The sequence below is a fragment of the Tinamus guttatus genome, unplaced genomic scaffold, assembly GCF_059628265.1.
Source record: "Tinamus guttatus ecotype Peru unplaced genomic scaffold, ASM5962826v1 Tinamus_guttatus_pri_ptg000039l, whole genome shotgun sequence".
Classification (NCBI taxonomy): Eukaryota; Metazoa; Chordata; class Aves; order Tinamiformes; family Tinamidae; genus Tinamus; species Tinamus guttatus.
The window spans coordinates 770,185-791,024 of NW_028288573.1; the positions used below are offsets into that span (position 1 = coordinate 770,185).

A 20,840-nucleotide genomic window follows, 5' to 3' on the forward strand; every position below is an offset into this window, starting at 1 on the left:
AGTTTGTTGTTGTCGTCTAAATGATAATAATATCTTTCTAAATGCTAATAAAATGCTATGGTAGAAGAACCTTATCTGAGAGGGAAGGTATTCCTGGATACCCACTGATATGCACACTACTCTTTAGACTAGGTTTATCACATAGCTCTTCTTCACACATCCCAGATTAATGGAATGAAGAATCCATGCATGCAGCCACATATCATAAAGTTCAGAGATTATGAGACATGCTAGAAGACAGAACCAAAACTGAAAATGATCACGATTAAGGAGGGAATTTGGCCCAGTTAAACCAGAACAGACTTTATTAAAGATGAGTGATAAGTGTTATACTTTGAAAGGTATTAACAAATGGACAAATGCAAATGGGAACTCCTGGTAAGGCAGTAGTAAACTCACCAGGTGTTATAATGCATGATAGACTAGATGCAATTCAGCTATGGGACATTCTTTCAAAAAATATTCTAGGATATATTTTTAGATATTCTGTAGGTAAAACCCAGAAGACAATTACTGCAGTTCACTTGCTATGGGATAAAACTGCCACTAAAGTATTTTGGGAAAACTAAGGAGCCAAGAGGAGAATGACAGCAGAAATTGGAGGTCTAGAACACGTTTTTGAAGCGAGTAGGAAGGACTTATATCAGTGAGGAAAGTAGGGTAGTTTCTCTCATACAAAAGAATATTCTTATAAGAAGGCTGTGGATCATCTGCTCTTCATGTCAATGAAGGCTTGAAAGAAAAATGGCTTGCTTTGCAGGAAAGAAAGTATAAATCAGCTATTAGGAAAAACTTCCCGAGGTGAAGACTGTGGATTCCTGTCACTGGAAGGTTCAAGAACTTGCAGGTTATATATATCTATATACCTATACTTCATCTGGCCCTATGGAAGGTGAGAGGGACTAAAATCACAATTTTCAAACTCTAGTCTGCAAATCCATGAAGATCCATAAGCTACTTCCAAGAGAAATGGGTGCTTGCGTTACACAGGCTGACGCTTTCGCTGGCAAAAGTTACGCGGTCCATGTGTTAAAAAAAAAAAAAAAAGAATGAAAAAGAAAATGATAACTCTTAAAGCTTTCTTCCCTATACATTGCCGATTTTGGCATGACCAGTGTTACCCCCTTACACACCAGCAGCCGCCATCGTTTCCTGTCGCAGTTTTGAGCAATGCGCTGCTTCGGCCTTGCTCTCTCCTAGGGTTTGATGGTGACCGGTAAAGCAGAGGCCGTGGCGGCCGCGGGCTGCCCTGCCTCCTGCCGTGCTCGGCCCTCCACGCTCGCCACCCCTGCGGAGGGAAGGGGCAGTGGTGGCTGCCATCCCCACACGAGGCACCGGCCTGCCTCGCCACACGCACACAGGCCCGCTTGCTCCCACAGAGGGACATTCTGCCCACGGACACACACAGATGCGGCTCCTGCTGGCTCTGCTGGGCGTTACACATGACCCCGAGGGAAGGATGTTAGCCCTGTGGTTATTGTCTGAAAAGCTCTGCTATTTCAAAACTCGAAGCTGCCGGGTGAGATCTGTTGCTGTCCTCTACTTATTACTGGTTTGGAAGGATGGGTTTCCATGGCTGAGGAAGCACATCTAATAAGCATCCCTGTGCGTTGCAGTGGCATCAACCACATTCTTGCTCCTCTGGTATCGCGGCATTTGCAGAAAAGCTGTCATTATCTAAATGTTCTGGCCATCATCTTGTGCGGACATAACTGCGCAGGAAAAACATGGTTAATTGACTTGACATGCTGTGTCCTTGCAACATTAGTGGCAGTTCGGATTTGTTGCACATACTGCATTGGCTTTAAAAGACCAAGAATGCAGGAGGATTTACACCTCAAAGTCATAAAACAGCGTCCTACTGTCTTGATAACTAAAGCCAAGACTGTTCTCTGAGCACTCCAAAAGCTACAAGCATGGAAGAGGACCCAATGCAGCTACTTCAGTGGAAGAACAAGAAGTCAACATGCACTGTCAAAATAAAACATCTAAAGTCTGTGGACTGGGCACAGTTTCTGAACGGCATGCTACAAATAACCACATCAATGTCATTTTGCCATGGTCAAGGCAACACCTTTGCCTGCTTCTTGCTGCGGTCTTCTCTGTGTTTTAAATTGTTTGGTTCATGATGGGTGTTATTCAAAGACAGAGCATCAGGAATGTGGTGGCATTTAGCAGATTTGCCTTGCTACCAATATGCTGCAAAATAAACGGAGCCCTGACATTAAATCCCAGCCCCAATCCCACCCCATCCAAGCCCTGTGTTGTAGATAACCTATGCATTCTCAAAATACAGTGAGAAATCGTTCTATAGTACATATTTAATTATAATTTATAAAAAGTCTAACTCAGACACATTCTCTGGACAGTAGCAAAGTATTGACACATTACTAGAATAGAGATCCGTTATTATCCCTTCACTGCAGCAAACAGAAATCAGCATCTCGGGAAGGGTCTCTGGGGGTATCACCTCACAACCAATTGCACTGAATTAAAAAAATATGCTAACTTCACAAATGGAGTTTGACAAGAAGTAACATTGCATTTGTCTTGGCAAAACGAAGCACAAACATAACATTCCACAGGTACAGTTACCATGCAAATGCATGTTGAGTTTGTCATTGCTTTGAAACCCCAAATCACGAGTAGCATGCAGTTCTCCTGCCCCCTCCCTCCCCAACTACTGTATTAGAGATAGTCCTGGTAATGTACCTCTTTGGTGTAACCATCGCCTGTTAGGCAAGATTAGACCACCTTAGGAAAGGATACAAGCAAAACTTGATCATAGGTATGTTTACACAAAGTACATTTTACCATTAAAAAACCAAAACAAAACATTACATAGGTTCTCAAACACAGCTCTGTCGAAAATGAAAATTTAAACTTAAGAAATAGTTTTTGAACTACAAGGCCACCCCTTTATTTTTTTACGAACAATTTAAAAAGTTCCCACCCCTAAAAATCTGCCAGTATATTTCCTCAGTTACAACAGTCTTACCCACTCTCTAACACAGTCAATCATTGCTCAATGGCAACTAACAGTTCTTACATTTCTTAAATGCACAACATAATGGACTCCGGGATAGATATAGTTCTTAAATGGGTAACACTGTGGAACAAAACAGCCTTAAATCACTAATTTGGGTGCTCCATGGCATCACTGCACAGGCAGGGGCTTCTGCTGTTCATTGATGCGGGTTCTGGCTTTTATTGGCACCTAGCTCCGTGACCACACTTTTGTGTTCAGAATTCGAATACAACAGCAATTCACTAGACAGTGCTGTATCCCTGCTGCTCAAAACAAGCAGGAGCTACGTGTTCTGTATTCCCTCATCCGGATGAGGCCACAGCCTCAACGCAGCAACTTTGGCCAGCACAGAACTATTTGGATGTGAAGTAGATGTTTTTTTTCGTATTCATTTAAACAACTGCAACGGGAGACTTAACTTGCAGGGTCTTTATTGGAGCGTTACCGTCTTCCTCAGCTTTATACAATGGAGCCCTTTGAAGAAGACAAATGAATTGACTGAATCCTTGTGGCCAACGTCCTCTGTAAGTCCTGTAGTACATTTTGACCAGATGTTTCTCCATTCTTGTCATACAACAGCTGTTTGAAAGCTTCATTTTCAATGAGGACCATCATATTTTTTAGAAAGTAGCCTTCGCAATAGGCAGATAGTTCTGTGACTCCGAGAAACTACAAGTGAAATCAGAGAAAGATAACCATTCCGGTAAAACCTGGTCAGCAAATACAGAGCTGCACACAAACAAAGAAACAAGCCAAGCCTTTCAGATACAGGTGCATATGTGTGTAGGGGTGGGAGTTAATCAAACAGTATTTTACATTGACAATTCTAATGACAAATTCCATGTTACAAAGCCCTCTGTTGCAGGAAAAAAAATCCAAGGCTGAATGAAGTTTGGGGGCCTTGGAAATAGGTGGGAGTTTTACCAGAAGGTTCAACAGACCCAGGATTCATGCTAGAAGGCATATCCTAAACCTACAGGTTTGGTGAGATCTACTAGAGACCAAGTTTAAAGAATATCATCCTTAGCAAGTCTGGGACACACACCCTCCAAAACATCTTCAAGAAATCTTTGGAGGAGAAATGGAGGCTTGTTGGGCATGTGGTGTAGGACTGTCAGCAGTCCCTCTACAGTGACCAACATGGCTTTGGAGGAGACAGGGATGACATAATGCATGAGCAAACCTCCCGTGACCTATACTAGGAGCTGTAGTCACAGTGCCTGAGCCACAGGCTCCCGTGGTCATGCAAGGAGTGAACACGCCAATCTGCCATAAACCATGCGAGTTTATAGTGCAGTGCTCAACTCATCATCCTGCCCAGGTAAGCTCCTGCTGGGTCTGAGCTCCAAGAAGAAATGGCAACCTTTGGCTCGCTTGAGCTTGGAACAACTACACAACATTAGCCATTACAACCATAACATCACGTTTGGAACTAAGAACGGAAACTACTAAAAAAGGAAAATAAATACAGATTAGGGCTAGGTAGGAGCTTTCTTCCTGAAGAGAATGAATGTTTCAACTTGATTTTCAACCAAGTTTTCATCGAGTTATTCCTGAATTACTTTGTTCTTGGATATGACCAGCGTTATGGATGAATTTGTATTCTTCTCTGAAGCACCATTCATCCTTGATCATTATTTCATTCTACTCATGATATTGAGGAAATAATGTGTTTTTCTTCACTTTCTTAGGCTTGCTCTGAGCCCCAGATTGCAAGCTGTGCAAGTGCAGAGTGGCATGTATTCAAAACTCCAGTTAATTTTGCTGGGTGTGAGTATTCATAGAAAGCACAACTGGTATCCAGCGGTAACTAATCAATCACCACTGAAAAGCTGATTTTCCAGTTACAAAGACTTTGAGTGAAAATGAAAGTGATACCAATCTGCCCTTTTGTAGATGTTTACAACTGAACGGAAAACAGTGGAAAGTTTATAGCAATGCCACATATGATTTTAATACTCTTAATCCAACTTTTAAATTGCAAATGTGACCAAATGCACTTTCTCTCACCTACCATATACTTCATCTCTAATTCAGGGTCCCAATCTCTTGTCCCTATAGCTCCTCCTACACAGCTCACCACTCTGCTAAACACTCCTCTCTTACTGCCTATGTCCCCAACACAGCAACCTTCCAGATCTGCTCACTTCAGGCCTTGGTTCTGCAAATTCATTTCTTTCCTCCAGCCACGATGAGAAGGACTGTGGCCTCTGTGTTTCAAGGCCAACCTGCTTGCCGCCTAGAAAAGCAGGTCTCAGCATTGCCTGAGTACAGGCACAGCCAAGTGTGCAAAGCAGAAGGCACTAGAAATTGTACCTAGAACAGGAACAAGTTACCCAAGACCAAAAACACAGTCCTCTGCTTGATCCGTGACTTGAGTGCTTGTGCACCTTATTCCCACCCTCACTGCATCTAGCATGAGCTTCTTTGATAACTTCAGACAACAACACGGAAAGCCAGACAGTCTGCTATCAAACTGCACTTGAACTGCTTACGAGCTCCCTTGGCTCAGGAGGACCATCTGGCCTCCTCTACCCCATGTCATTATCCCATATTGAGATAACAAACAAATGAAGCAGAATGAAATGTCTCAAATCAACAGCTCGCACATCACGCAGACCTGAAGCAAAAAGAGGGAAGGTCTCTCCTCTGCAGGCAGGATAACAGAGAGGTATCTGAACTACAATTAAATGGGTTAGTTCAGGTCCTGGAAACCTTCCACTACGGCACTATGGAGCTTATCACTGGTAATTTACTGGAAACAGGGCAAACTAGCCCAGGCAGAGCTCTAGGGTGATGCAGCCTAACTAACTCCAGGACTTCATTCTCAAGTAGCTTTGATATCCTTGCTGTGAACTCCACATGTTAATGCACACATGACCCTCGCCTTTCAAGCCTACCCAATACACCACCTGCACTTCTCCGCGGATTGAGAAGTTTCAGGCCGAGGCCCTTATGGATAAATAAGTCTAAAGCTGGGCTCAAGAATGTTCTTCAGTCAGGATAAAAGTAAGAGCTACATTTCACCATTTGGAGGAAAGATATGTGATCTTAAACAAGGAGTTTTACTTACACATTATGTGTTTTGTTTTTAGCACAACAACATAAATCCCGAAGCTCCCACTTTGCTTAGAAAATTAATCAGGTATTTTTCAAGAAGATTCTAATAACCGTAATTTTTTTTTCTATTTTAATAAGTGGACCTGCAGATACATTTAATCTATTATTGAATGTGGAAGTGGTATTTCATGCTATTTCAAACACCAACTGTGTGTGTCTACACATCAAGACCTATCATTGCCACTCTCTGGAGGAAACACCTGATGGTAGGAATAAATGTCTGATCAGCAGGGGCTTGTAGAGCAATCTATAGGATTATTCTGTTCAATCCAATGTTTGTGTCACACCACACCATTTTATCTTTTATATAAACCACGTAAGTTACGGAAAGACCATTTAAAGAATATTTTAAATAAACAACAAAAAAAATTGCAATTATTTTTGCATTAATTTCATCATGCAAGAAAAAATCAAGCTACATTGCACAAAAAAGGTGATATAATCAATGTGGTAAACATCTTCATCAATGACCTTCATCAAATAGGTTTTATAGTTCTCAAAATGTCATGACTTTATGCCTGATGGCTCAGGTTTTCCTCACAAGCTAAGTAAATATTTGATTTCAGTGAAAAGCTGGAAATCTCTCCAACACACACAAAAAAATCTTATTACCACCCTTGCAGGGTTGTGAGACATTGCACTTTGACAATATGACATTTTCATATATTGAAAAGCTGCCACTAACACTGAGGACATCACCTGTATAGGTTACAGGCAGAAGGAAGCAGGAAGCTGTAATTGGAAAGTCCCCTGTGGAAGATGCAAAACGAAGATCTTACTCAGTTAGGTGATCCTCGTTAACTGATTCAGCAGTGTGTGCTGCTGTGATAAGGGGTAGGTCTGCCACACCATTTGTGTGGCAGACACAAATAGAGTTTGAACCGGTAAGGCAATGGGATGTGTAGCTGCCAGAGACACTCTCACACTATGTGATCTAGATCTGTCACCATTCTAGGTACCTACTGGCTGCTCAATCTCAGTAAATCCATGACAAATCCTTGATATACGACAAACCACCCTAAGTGCATCACGCACTACTTATCGTAACCCATGACCACACAGAGTATGAGGACAGACGCATACATAACATGCATGGATATGTGGGTTTTTTTACCTTGGCATGATTATAAATATCCACACAGTTTTCTGTGTTAATGCTTTTTGCACAAATGATCTCACAGTGTCGTTGCAAAGCTTCAAGCTGGAAAAATTTAGCAGCAGAGAGAAGCTAAAAAAAAAAAAGAGGAAGAAACAGTCAGAACTGCTGAGCAATACAGGATCAGAGCTTGCTTTTTCACCGTTTCATTATACTTTCTTCCTCAGCCCCTCTTTCAGTTTGAATAATAAACAGTCAGAATGAGAAGGTTCCTTTGTTGGTTCAACCCCTTGCTGTCCCCTTCACATTAGACTGTGAGAAGCTATGTATGGAGAGACCACTAGCTGGCAGCTAGATCTCCATGCTGGCTTTGGGATGGGGGAAGTGCTAAAAAGAAAGCAGCATACTGGAGAGTTTTTGGTCGCTTTTCAAAAATGACTGCAATCACATTCCAGTAAGAAAAGGTCTGGGCTTCACTGCTCCTCAAGCTCTGGTTGAATAAAACACCTGGGTTTGATGCAGAGATGTCAGGAGAAGGGCCAGCAGTACACAGGAATACAAACCAGATGACAATAACCACCCCGTGTAGCTTAAAAATCTATAGAGGTAATAAACTCGAAACCTGTCACCTCAGCAGGCTCAAGGAAAGGCAGTGAGATCTCCATGTTTGCGAGCAGCAGTAATGCCTTCTCTAAAGCACTGCCTGGCTCCATGTGGGCACACAGTGGGATATGATGCAAATGGGTGGACTAGGCTTGGTACAAGGTAACACTTAATAACAGGATTTCCCCTATTGTCCCTTTTCTGTCCTTTACAGCCAGGGAAGGGGATTTAATTTTTTTGTCTTCTCATGGTAGGCCATCACCCTGAAACTGCCATGGCATCACTTTGTCTCTCCTGTGCAGTCTACTCAAGCTCTGCTTTAATTCCATAAATAAATCCAAGTGCTGGAAATCTGCAGTGCTGATGTGATAGCAGCCAGCTGGCCCCAATTATGAATTGCTGCAAAGATTTCTGTGGAGTATTTCTGGTGCTTCTTGTTATCATATTTGTAATAAGGCAAGTTGCTAAATGCAGTTTGGAAAGATAAAGCCAAATCCTATTCCAGCTGCCTCTGTGGCTTAAGCAGCAATGTGCTGGTTTGTAATTACTTTTAACTGCGAGGAAGCGTGGCTAGATCTGTTATCAATAGATCAGTCAATCAGCCATAAATTCTGGAGCCACAGAAGTTTAGGGATGTTGCAAAAGTAGAGCAAGCAGCCAGCTGAACTGCAGCACAAGCTTTTTAATAACCTAGGTGATTACATATGCATCTCTCTAAAGCTGTTTCACCAGCTAGTTTGACAATCCTTATTTGAGAAAGGGTTAGAAATTTAGATGCTTCTTTCAATACAGAGTGAAACAGAGAAACAGTGACCTATTTCTATAGAGCTCAGAAGGTTGATACGAGTAGGTTTAGTTAAAAATCCACAGCCTGCATTGCACAGGGCTGAGCCTTGCAGGAGGGCTCATGTCATGCCCAGCAGCCAGTGTGCCCTCGTGCAAATGGCACGCAGATCCCTTAGCATTTCTCCTACTGCAACTAAAATAAACATCTCTTACCTCCATGATTTCATTATTCTTAATCAGCAGTGACTCTGCACCTCCATAATAAAGATACTGCATAACCAGCTGCAACAAAACAAAGGGAGTGTTTACAAAAGGCAATCCAAGGCATCAGCAGAGGGTGACATAAACATTGCACCAAACACCCGTGGCTCTCCAGCTCCAGGATTGCGGAGGGAAAAGTAGCCCAAACTTCCTTTTTTTTTCAGGGTGTATTTGGTTACTCTCTTGCTCTCTGCACAGTTCAACGCTTTCTTCTTGCAGGTATTCTAGCTTGACTCCTCAACCCTCACCAGCCACACTGCCAAGACTTCCTGGTGAGGTCCAGACAGCATCCAGACAAGGGGCTGATTAATTCCATCTGAATTTTCCAGGTATTTTCCAATATGAATAGTATGTTTATTTTTTTCAGGAAAGTATGGTATATATACTGCTTAGTGCCTTATTCCTTCCCTGGCAATAGCACCTACACCTTTATCTAGCCATGTGTGGGCGTGCATGAATGATGAGAAAGAGCCCACAAAAATTTCTCTGTAGTGAGCAAGCTCTGTAGTAAGCAAGCTTAAAAGTTACTGTAGGCAGCTGGGAAATACTGCAGCTGTAACAGTCAATACATGAAAACTGTCCGAGCACTAACTCCAACAAGGGGAAGCATATACATGCATATATACACACAGAAAGAAGATTCTATATTTTCAGGAAATAAATTTGATTAAACAATATTACTAAAGAGAGGAATGAGCTATGTCTCCTCCAGACCTCTCCATTAAGTACAGAAAGAACCTATGGGATAAACAGGTATCAAGTACTTTACACTGAAATGTTCCATGCCTGCATACCTCAGGTAAGTGAAATGTATGCTATTATATCTGTTGGGGCACAGCACATGTTTGCAATCAATAGCACAGTGCAGTTTAGTGTTTAAAGGAAGATGAAGCCTTTGTTTAGGGAACAATAATCTGAGCAGAGTTTATTAAATACAAATGTATTAATTTGGGCAGGCCATGTATAATGGTCTTATGAAATGTTCCATGCAAGTTCAATATGAGAACTGACTTTACCTGAAAGATGGGGTACTTCACATAGTTGATCTCAATACAAGTACTATCAGCTGCGGGCTTGCTAGACAGCAGTGCTTTAAACCTAAACAGAAATGAGCAAAATTGAAATACCAGTTCAGAGATCCCTGTGAAAAGGTACAGCAAAGTGGAAGGATGGCATCAGCTCTTCCAAAACAGCACAGTGAAATGAATGGATTCGTCAGTCAGCAACATCAAGACGTAGACATTGACAAAATATAGTTCAAATTAAAAGGAAGAAGCCCCTCCTTTTGGAAATTTCAACTCAAAGATTTGGAAAAATATATCAGATATCACAACAGAAAAAAAAAATCTGTGCAGGAAATTCAGATCCTCTAATTTGGTAGAGCATATTATAAAACCAGAATCTTAATGTTCTTTTGTTTGAAAGCAACAAAGTCTTACAGGAGACTTGCAACATTCAAACTATCTCTTTCTAAGAAGATCAATTTGGGCCTTATATCACTTGAAAAAAATGGCTTGGAACAAAATATTTTCAAACCTATGGTAACACTTATTAATGCTTTTATATAGACTCAGTACAATTGCACAGGCACATGGCAGAAGAAAAAAACTGCATAGATTGCCGTTCTCTGATTGTCAAAACTTGAAACTCAAACTTGTCTTTCAAGATAAAAACACAGCAGAGTTCTTTTAAGTTAATAACTGCTGATTTATGTGAGATTTATATAAGTATGTAGCCATCTTTGTTTCAAAGCTAGGTATTCCCATTTGATCCGAAGGTGAAAATGGGAAATTCACGGTCAAAACTATTTGCCTTTGTGCTTCCTCTTTTTGATACTACATCTGACCTTCTGGAGGTGATGCAAAGCTTAGCTTATCTATCAAGACCAGATTCTTGCTGGATGGCAACTTTTTCCATACAGGGACTGCACATTCTTAATTAAAATATGGATAACAATTGGTTTGTTTTTACTAGTGTCAAACTCTGCTATGAACGATTTCATCGGTTTAAAGCATGTGCTTGTACATTTACCAATATGCTCTAAAACAAAATAAGCACTTCCTAAGCTGAAGGCAGGGTCAGATATTGAAGTTGCTTCACGCAAATCATTTTACTTTGTGCATTGATGGGTGGGCAGCATCTCCATTATTGATTCGCACATTTTTCAAACTACGCTAACTCAATGGCTTGCCCTTGCCACATCTTGGAATAAGACCTTGTGTAGGGCTGCCTAAATTTGTTTAAAAGCACACCTTGAATTTCAAAGCTGTGCACAGACTAGGTTTGTGAGCAGTGAAAGAAAGGATTTTTCTTTAAGGCTGGGTTGAGCTGGGTGACCTGGATTCCAGCCGTCTGCGCACAGGAACAGACCACAGGTAGATGCTTAATTTTATATTTAAAAGTGTAAAATGCTGCCAGTGAATTGTGTGGTAGTAATTTGTTTATCCTGGAGAGAGCCTGCACTGATGCAAGGCAGGATTTAGCGGCTCACAGGATAAATAATTGTTAAGAACCAATGTATTATGACTCCTTTACAACTAAGGCCCAGCTGCAGCAATGAGCTCCATGCAAGTGTGTCTTGGTGAACGAAGTCAGATGCATGGCCATAAGCACAGAGCATTTACAGGGTAGCAACCCAATGACAGGAATGCTAAAACGTCCTGCAAATCAAGCAGAAAAAAAAAAAGAGCTGTTGAGATTTCCTGTTTAGGAGAAACGCGAAGATTGGAACTGTTAGCACCATTAGCACTCAAAGAACTGTGGCAATAAAATATCAAAAAAAAAAAAAATCCAAAATACATGGAATGAATGGAATTGTTTCTATATTTTACCTTGGTGATGCGGTAAATAGCAACACTCTATGTGCATAAAATGGTCTTCCTTCCACCAGAAATGTAACATCTGACATCTCTTTGTTGTTAAGAAAATGCGGATCTAGAATCACAAAATGACACAATAACCAAACAAATAACTTTGGTGTGGAAGAGGTCATGAACGTACAGAATATTTTCCTGTTTTGACCGAAATAAAGGACAATAGCGTAAAAGGATATTGTTTTCAATGAGTAAAGCCCATAAGGCTAATTTAGGCATCCTGAGACAGAAGCCCCGCAGACAGCCCAACGCAATCCAGACACAAGAAACTCAAAGCTTTGAAATGCATGTTGACCTTTTGCTTCCATGGCAGCCATCCCTCCCGTATAGCCCAGGTCTGCTGGAGAGCTGGCACCACCTCCAAGCAATGTGACCCAAAGATAACTGCATCTAAACGGATGTGTGAGGGCCCTTTTCTCATGGACTTTTATTACACCCAGCTACACCATGCAGGGAAACCTTTGCCTGAAGAGAAAAGAGGCCAGGAGACTCACCCGCCTCTTCTCTAGACCACATTAAAGCAACTCGGGCTCTCTGGGCATGGCTGGGAGGCTCTGCCTCCGTGGTGGGAGCAGATCTCCTGGCCGGTGCCAGCCGGAGCCGCTCATGTGGTTTCAGACAAGGTGGCTGTTTGGCTTTAGGCCCTGGGCTCACGTCCCAGCCCGCTTAGCAACAAATCTTTGCAGACTTACAGTCCTGTTCCAATGCACCTAGTGATCCACCAGTGGGAGTTGTGGGTCAGGTGAAAATTAGAGCCCTTCATTTTTCTAGTTCTGCCATTCAAATTAACATTTTTTTCCTGACTTTTGCCTCTCACAAGCACCCAGCCTGCAATGCAGAGTTCCCGTTGCCCTCTGTAAAGAACCAAATGACAACTTTAGGTCATGCCTTTTTGATGCCCTGGATGCTTACCTAAGCGAGAGGTCTGCTTGCGCTTAATTTCAACAAGCTTTGGAATCGGGTAGGGTCCATAGCAATGCGTGAAAATGACAGACAGCTGCTGACTTATAACTTCATTCTAAATAAAAGGAACCAAATACACACAACATAAGACTGAGTATTCAAAGGGCCATGCTACATTATTCTCAAGAGTTGCCTATTTTGAAGCTGAAAAAATGTGATTACTGAAGCTTTGTTAAAAATCAGCACTTGGAATTATCAGTATTGTGTTATAAACTACAATGCTTATTTAGTAGTTTGTTATGTCCCCTGTAGGAGTTGACTAAAATGAAGTCTTCTCCTTGGACTGAAGTCTTCTTCCCCACCAGACTCCACAGCCCTGTGTCCTCCAGTAAAGGAAGCTCCTTTACAATGGCAATTTCATTTCACTTGCAAAATTTACTTTGCTGTAAAAGGACATTATGTTCCTTTTTAAAAATGATCATTGGCCATATTTTAGGAAACCTGGGCTATCAAAAAGATGTGACTGCACTGCCTGCATATATCTTTTAGCAGAACACCCTCACAAAGAGTCCTCAGTTCAAAGAGTGACACGAGCCTTCACAGCTTTTCACATAATCTCTTCATTTAACCCCAAATATTTCATAAATATGATCTCACATCCTTGGCACTGGCCTTGGCACTACTTTTCTAGGGAAACCACCAGAATCTCTCAAAATCTGGGTCTGCTCCCTGACCCTAGCCCTATCCACTGCTACCCAGGCTGGGAGCAAGGCATTCGCAGATCATCTTCCTAAGGGTCTGAGCAACTGAAGTATTTGTAAATCTAAACTGCAATGATAGTGAAAGGGATTTAGCACTTAACTACCTAAGCCACATCTGAAAGCAAGATTTAAAGGTTTTGCAAATTTTATCCCATCCTTTGCTGGTAAGGGGGGCAGGTCTACTCAAGCCAAGGGTGCCATAAGGCTAACTCACAAGAACAAGCATCTTGCCTTTCAACTACTCTGTTGGTCGGCGATTCCTTCTGATGTCACGGAATTATTAAAGGATAAAGGCACTTGGATGTGAGGGAGGCCACAGCCACAGAAATAAGCAGGTAAGGGAGAAAAATGAACTAACGAAAAATCGGAAAGTTCAGATGTTCTGAGCACATTTCAACTCAGCTCTAAAAGCAAAGATTCCTTAAATTCCCCAAGAAATGAGGAGTGGCAGAGATGCTGTAATGACTCCTGTATGGCATCTAATTAAACAGGGTGGCAAAAGGGCAGACCTGTGCCCTCGTAGGCAGCGAGTGCTGATGGCAATGGAAATTACACACGCTCACCTCCGAGCAGAAGCTGACTCCTCTGACGACATCGGACTTAACACTAAGAGAAACCTGCTGGCACTGCCCCAGCTGGCTGCTGAGTAATACCCAACGGGCCGACACACTGGGGTCTCCGAGCAGGGAGCCTGCTACCAGTGGCCCTGCCACGGCCACTCCGCTTAAAGACAAGGAGGACGTTATGCACAGGGAGCATCTTCTCGTTTAGTGCTCTTCATAGGGAGCTTCTCAAAGCACAAGGGTGGTGAATCATAAGACTAAGTGAAAAGGAAGATTTAAGGGCAGATTTAAAGAAGGAAGTGACTCAGTTGCTCAGAGGGCTGAGAAAAGAGCTCTAGACAGATAGGGCAGAGAGAGCAATTGCTCCAAGGGCTGTGCCCAAGAGAGGCTGAGTCAGCCTGGGAGGAGGAGGATGCTGCAGGGATACTGATTCCTGGCAAGGCAGCTTGGGGCTGCCTCCAGCCAGTGCCAAGAAGCCACTAAATGCAACAGAGAATGGGAAGAAAATCATGGATCGGGGTGGAGGGGAGGGGAGGGGAGGGTTCAGAGAGGAGACGTAAGTGGAAGAGCAGCATTCACCTTGCATCTGGGAATAAAAGGAGTTGCTGTACTGAAGAGGATAGCTGTTGGCACATCCCTCTGCCTCCCCAGTCTGTCCTGTGCACAGGCTCTGCCCATGCCACTGTGATATTAAGTACATGTGAAATTCTTTTAAAAAAACAAAGGTATGGAATAGAGCAGGACAAAAGGAAAAGAAACAAAAAAGAAAGACCTTACTATTGGTCAAAGGCCGCAGAACCATCAAGTAAACGGTGACTATATCCACACTAGGGCCTCAGAGCTCGAACACGAGACTCACCTCTTTTTGCAGAGAGGAGTTAGGAGACCTTTGGCTCACATCAGTAAAACTCAATACCAGATGCCTCTGGGAAGCCCAAATCTGCTAAGCTAGAAAGCTAACAGGAGGTAAGTACGTGCTCATTTAGTGTCATAGCTAGCACACAGCAAGGTTTCCACCTTGCTAAGAGAAGGGAGTGGTGAGATATTACCAAGAAGCAATTTAACTTCCCACGCAAACACACAGAGAGCAAAGCCTTTGGGCTTGGCCCTGAATCTGCTCCCCAACTCAGCTGCTCTTACTAATCAACGAGGCAGTAGCAAAGAAGAGAGATGAAAGGGAGCCATTGTCAAAGGTGCAAGTCTGTGACTGGATTGCTGGGAAAAAAAAAGCGTTTTTCAGGGGCCAACTCTGATGGGCTGCCGGGGAAGAAAACTGGGAAGAAATTACATGAGTCCATGAAGCAAATCTGGTGCATCAAAATTGCTATAATGGAAAAGAGGATTGATCTACCCTATTGAGAACTGTTGTCTCCATAGCATTCTCACTGAAAGCCACCTTGGTGACCATGTCTATCCTGCGGAGGCATAGAGCAGGGCTACTGTTTCCTGGCTCTCCTGTTGTCCTACAGTTGATTGTAAGAGAACAGCAGTAAGAGCTTTCAGCAGCAGTTGTGGGTGGTGGTATTAACATCGCAGGGGCAAGCCAAAGTTTGTTCTTCTGCTACAGTTTGATGTTGGAAAACTTTTTGCCAGGATGTGTGATGCTGAGATCTGGACTGGGGCCAGCTGCCTTTCAGACATGGGTGTTCAATCCCAGTCAAAGACAGCTGATGTTCATCTTCTATTGTAGGAGGGGGAATACAGCTTGGCATGGGATTTAATGAAGATATTTACCTTGCCACGGGGTAATTACAGATAGGCAACAGGAAACAGGGAACAATAGTGAATCTTCTTAGGGAGATGGTGCTTCCAGTGAAGAGCTGGTTTGTCAGCAAGTGACTTTGCTTTGTAGAGACAGGCAGCCTCCTGACTTAAAAGCATTCTTCAAATGAGATCTAAAGGAATTCCCCATACTTGGTGAGTGCACTTGAGCCGTGAGGGGAATTCATGAATTCTTTTGAAGCAAAGCTGAAGGTTTTCAAGTTGCCTCAGCAGAGATGTCTAGTAGATTGATCTGAGAAGAGATGAAAAGCCGGATGGGGGGGTATTCATTTTTTTCTTGAATGCCCTTCTGATGAAGGTCAGCGGCAGGACACAGAAAAAAACTCTTCAAGACTTTGGCAGGTATTCTGGAAGAGCTTGCTCCATTTCAGTTTACCTGATTCAACCCATCCTGCCCATCCCGCGACACAGTCCTGTGAAGCTCTGGATGCAGTGGGAAATACTGAGCCAATTTTCTCTAACACCTATTAACACATGTCATCTTGGATGCCCATGCTCCAAATTCTCAAGGGGAAAAAGTCGTATCAGATTAAACATTTGGGCTGCTATTTTGCTCTTCTCTGATTTTCCAGTCTTCCACACATTGCTTCTGCTGCCTCTTCTTCATAGGCTCCCCCATTCCCACACTGCTCCTCTCTGGACTGCTCAAACCCAGTGCTTTGGTCTCCTGACTATGAGGTCTACAGCCATCCTGCCACCACCTCACATTAGCCCTCAACTATGGTAAAAAGTTAGGTTTCTTTTCTTTGCCTTTGAAATCCCATACAATACTTCAGCTTTCTCTTGTGTTTATGTCACCCTCCTAAGTTCATCTCCATTAATGCCAATTCAAGCTGTCCCTTTTTTTCTCGGAATACCCAAATCTGTTGAAGACTGCTCCACACACGTCCTTCCATGACATGCAGAATGTCCTTGAATTCTGCCTCTACTTATGCTCCGCTCTCATAGGAAGAGCCAACGAAGGGTTAAGTAACAGAAAGGGCTTTTGCAGGCTGCCCTGGATTGAGCCCCCGAGCTCTGCTATGAGACTTGCTGTCTCTCTGAATCCGTTGCATCCTTCCCGAGGTGTTACTGCTATGGTCCTCTAGCATAACTCACTTTTGCCAGCTGCATCGGAACTGATTAAATGCCACTTTAGAGGGTCACTCCTAGGTGATTAAGCAGCATAACCATAATTAATATTAGTCAACATTTGTAAAGGTAAGGAAGCCCCAGAGGTGGGGAATACAGTTAGAGGCATTGAACTGCATAACAAAATAGGTTTTGTTAGTGCTGGGCTCAAGTCCTTCCACAGCAAATACAAACGGAATGGAATTAATCACAGGTAAGGCACAAATGGACCCTTCAGTTAGTTTCTGGGAAAGCTGCCAAGGTTCGCTTTCAAAAGGCTCTTTATATCACAGCTGTGCATTGTATGTAAAAGGCTCAGCTCCCCGGGCACCGTCTAATCCCTGGGTGAGAGCCCAGAAAAGGGCAGGTGTCACATCCATGGCATTTATTTATTGTAAATGAAGAAATGGCTTCTGCCTCTGGCGGGGAAACATTTTAGAAGGCAGATAGAGGGTAGAAAAAAAATCAAACCTGTGTTAGTCTAAAGAGGAACATGTGTTACAAAAACACAGTGCAGGGTTAATAGCCTGTTATTATGAACATGCCACTCGGTACCTGGCGCTCCCATCTCACATGGAGAATGCATGATGTACATGTGTGGATAACTTGCCTCCTGGTTACTCTGAACTGTTTAGACACAGAAGTACTACAAATGACAACAGGCAGTGTTATGGATCACTACAATTACTCGAGTGCAGTGAAACCCACTTTAAGAAATCACTCAAAGACCCAGCCAAAAAATCAACCGCTTCCTACAGGGTGGGCACTCGCAAACGCTCAGGCAGAAGGTTTAGTTGCTCCACAGAATCTGTAAGCAGGCACTTTAGGTCCGTGGCTGTCTTCAGGGTTATTTTTAGTGCACGTTTTGCTGTGTCTGCGTCCTCTATGGAAAGTCCATGTTTTTTTCCACTTAAAATATTTCAGTCCAAAATATTCCATTTTCAAGTGTTTTTTTTTTCTTTCAAGAAAAGTGAAATATTATAGGGAGAGCGAATATTCTAATGCAACTTGCCATTACATTAAAACCTCAATCCTCTACTGAAAAGCAGTTTAACAAGAAAATAAAGTTTCAGTCAGGCATAAAGTCTTTCCTAATCTGTTCGCAGGCAGGAGAAAAAACATGCGGTGCTCTAACAGGAGACTTTACCCTAGGAGCTCAGGAAAATCCAATGCCTGCCTAAAAGTCACACTGGATTCACATCTCCCCTCTAACCTAAGCCCTCCCTGAAGCACAGGATAGTCTGACTTCATAGAGGAACACAGAGCTTCATTCAAACGCACCAAATATTTATTTTAGCCCTCATGATGCAAAGGACAAAAGGAGGAATTTTCCAGCTCCTTCTTCCTCCAGCATAACTTCCTGGGTAATTTGTGGCCTACGGGGAAAACTGATGTTTGCCATCCTCTACGTCTAGAACTTGTAGAACGGAAGTTACGTTTTTGTTGACACACTCAGAGGAACCTCTTCAGACATTTGCTTTAGAGGAATTAAATCCAGAAACACTGTATCAATAATGAAGCAGGGCACTCATCTCAAGCTTCAGCCTCTGAATATTTCCCTGCAACAGAGCAGGCAAATGTTACAGGCTGTCCTCTTGCTTTCTGCTTCTTGAAGACATGTGAAAATTATTTTTTCAATAGATAATTTTCTGTGACAGAGGCTATATACTGCTATTTCTGAAAGGATTTATTTAAAAAAATGATTTACTTTCTATGGAATTTTGTGTCTCAGGTGGCTAAGACACTGTTGAAATGGTACTTTAGGTCTTAAACTATACAGGCCAGGTTTCTGAAGATACCTCCATGCCTGAATCCTTCTGGAATTTGTAAAAATGCTTCTTGTTTTAAATTGTTATTTTTTCTAAATACCTGTCGTCACTGGGCTGAAGGCTACTACCCAAATAAGTTCGAATAGTTTGACTTTTCAAAAAAGTGCTCCTGCAGATTTCTTCAGCTGCATTTGTAGAGTTTGTGAAGCTCCGCTAGAATTCTGAGAAAACATCTTTGCAAAACAGTTTCCCGCATCTTTCAACCAGCTCTACTGTACACTACAATCAACACCTCACTAATGGACTAAATCTTAAAATAAACTAACGATGGGAAGGATGAAGCGAAAGCTACAGAGCACTACTGAGTAAGAAGATGAAGGACCTCCCAAAGCTTTCAGATTGATTCTGTCCTCAGCAATATGCCAGCAGGAATGCTCATAGTGGGTCTGGGGCCAACGTTGCTCGGTGTGAAGAACCTCCAACAGCACATCAAGAGGAGCTTCAGGACAACACGCTGAGCACGTGCACTTACATACACCTGGACTAACATGCACCATTCTGCGATATATTGAGATCCACTAAGGATCCGAAGTAATGGCAAAGAGTAGTTCCATGTCCACGTGAGTGGGTGAAAGGGAAAAAGCAGCACTAGGAGTTAAAAGACTTTTTTTTTCTGCCAAAAAATAGGCCTAAATCAGTATGCTCCAAATTGCTGCATGCAGTGGATGAAACCAGCTCATAACTGAGTGCTGCCAGCAATAGTGATGGCTCATGTTCATGGAAGTGGGTGACCTTACAGAGCATTCAAGCTCACATGCAGGTCCACAGCAGAAATCTAAACCTAAGTTCCTCCAAAGGCCAGGGCAGCCTTAAAACCAATTGTGGTTTAAATTCTTCCGCTTGTGGGAATGTCAAGGTCAAATTGCAACAGCTTCAGGACTTCTCTAAGGAAGGAAGAGACACATCACTTGCATTCAGCAGGTTATCTTTCAAGATCACCTCTTTGCAAAAATGGAAGAGCACGTATGTGTCTACATGAGCTCCTGATGGCCTCAGCTCCCTCTGCCCAGAGCTGCCTCCGTCCTCCCAGCCTGCAGCACAGTGGCACGGGCTGTACGGGTGCACTGAGCCTCGTACTGAGCCTGTACATCAACCTCAGCTGGAGGCAACAGAGAATTTCCAATGAGAAATCTGTGGGTTTTCTTTAGGCCATGAAGTGCTCGATGCAGATACTGAGAGCAGAGATTTGGCTGCGTTGTTCGGTCCTTTTCCTATAACAAGATCTCCAGGGTCATCTTCCCTTTGAGGGGCTTGACTCTGCTCTCTGCTCTATGAAGCATCTTTGAGGTTTAGCTCCAGGCTACTCCCTCCCAGAAGCGTGTCTCTGACTTTTGTCTCATGCAGTCCTGTCCAAACGACTTTCAGCAGGCTACGCTTGCAAGCCTGTCTGCCTCAGACATTTAATCTGCCTCAAAGCAGCAGGGACTTTCCTCCTCATCTGGTGGCCCCAATCCTCCAGTGAGCCACAACTTCAGTGATGGTGTTAGAGTTAGGGCTTTGCTGGTTTGAACTTCCCTTGCTCTTAAGAAGGTGCCTTAAACTGTGCTCTCCGTGTCCTTTCTACTGATACTGCTTTCTCCGGAATATCTTGTTCCTGGTCTTCAGTTTGATAGTGACTCAGGCTCGCCGCGCGACAGCAGCAACCCCGAGGGGAGCAAGCGCAGGGCCTGTTTGGACAGCTCTGCCTCGGCAGCACGCAAACACTGGCATTTCTCAGCTCCTGATCCTGTTCAGAACTGTGCAGCTGATGAAGATATTTAAAGGCATGAAGGGCAATGAAAGCTCTCAGTCCCGGTGGAGTCCTGTAAGATCTAGTCCTTATTTGTGCCTTTCCAACTCTTCCCCCAGGGTTTTAGTGTCGCGATGAACACCCAATATGCAATTTATTAATTGTTCTCCCCCTCTTTATTTCACAGTTTTAGGAAAGGCAAAAAAATTAGAGACTTCAGCTGAAGTGCATATGCACCTGTCTGGTCCGATTTGCCATTCTGCCAGGCTCTGGTCCCGCACTAGGACATTCTGAAAGCCTTTCTTCTCTGTCACGACCGTTCTGGCATGTGAAGGGGAGCAGAGCGCCGTGCAGTCGGAGGCTGACACGCCGCTGCCGAGGGAATTCGGACACCTG

The 20,840-nt window shown here is 43.1% G+C and overlaps 1 protein-coding gene across 1 annotated transcript in view; it reads right to left on the reverse strand.

The window, feature by feature from the left end:
* Positions 1 to 2,955: 2,955 nt before the first annotated feature.
* ABTB3 (ankyrin repeat and BTB domain containing 3) overlaps positions 2,956 to 20,840 on the reverse strand; it is a 164,737-nt gene continuing 146,852 nt past the window's right edge. The window contains exons 12-17 of the mRNA XM_088535272.1: positions 12,680 to 12,785; positions 11,726 to 11,828; positions 9,911 to 9,992; positions 8,847 to 8,915; positions 7,263 to 7,376; positions 2,956 to 3,697 (exon numbers count right to left, since the gene is read on the reverse strand). Coding sequence (XP_088391398.1) covers positions 3,488 to 3,697; positions 7,263 to 7,376; positions 8,847 to 8,915; positions 9,911 to 9,992; positions 11,726 to 11,828; positions 12,680 to 12,785 — 684 coding nt within the window. The 3' untranslated portion in view covers positions 2,956 to 3,487. The remainder of the gene's footprint in view (positions 3,698 to 7,262; positions 7,377 to 8,846; positions 8,916 to 9,910; positions 9,993 to 11,725; positions 11,829 to 12,679; positions 12,786 to 20,840) is intronic.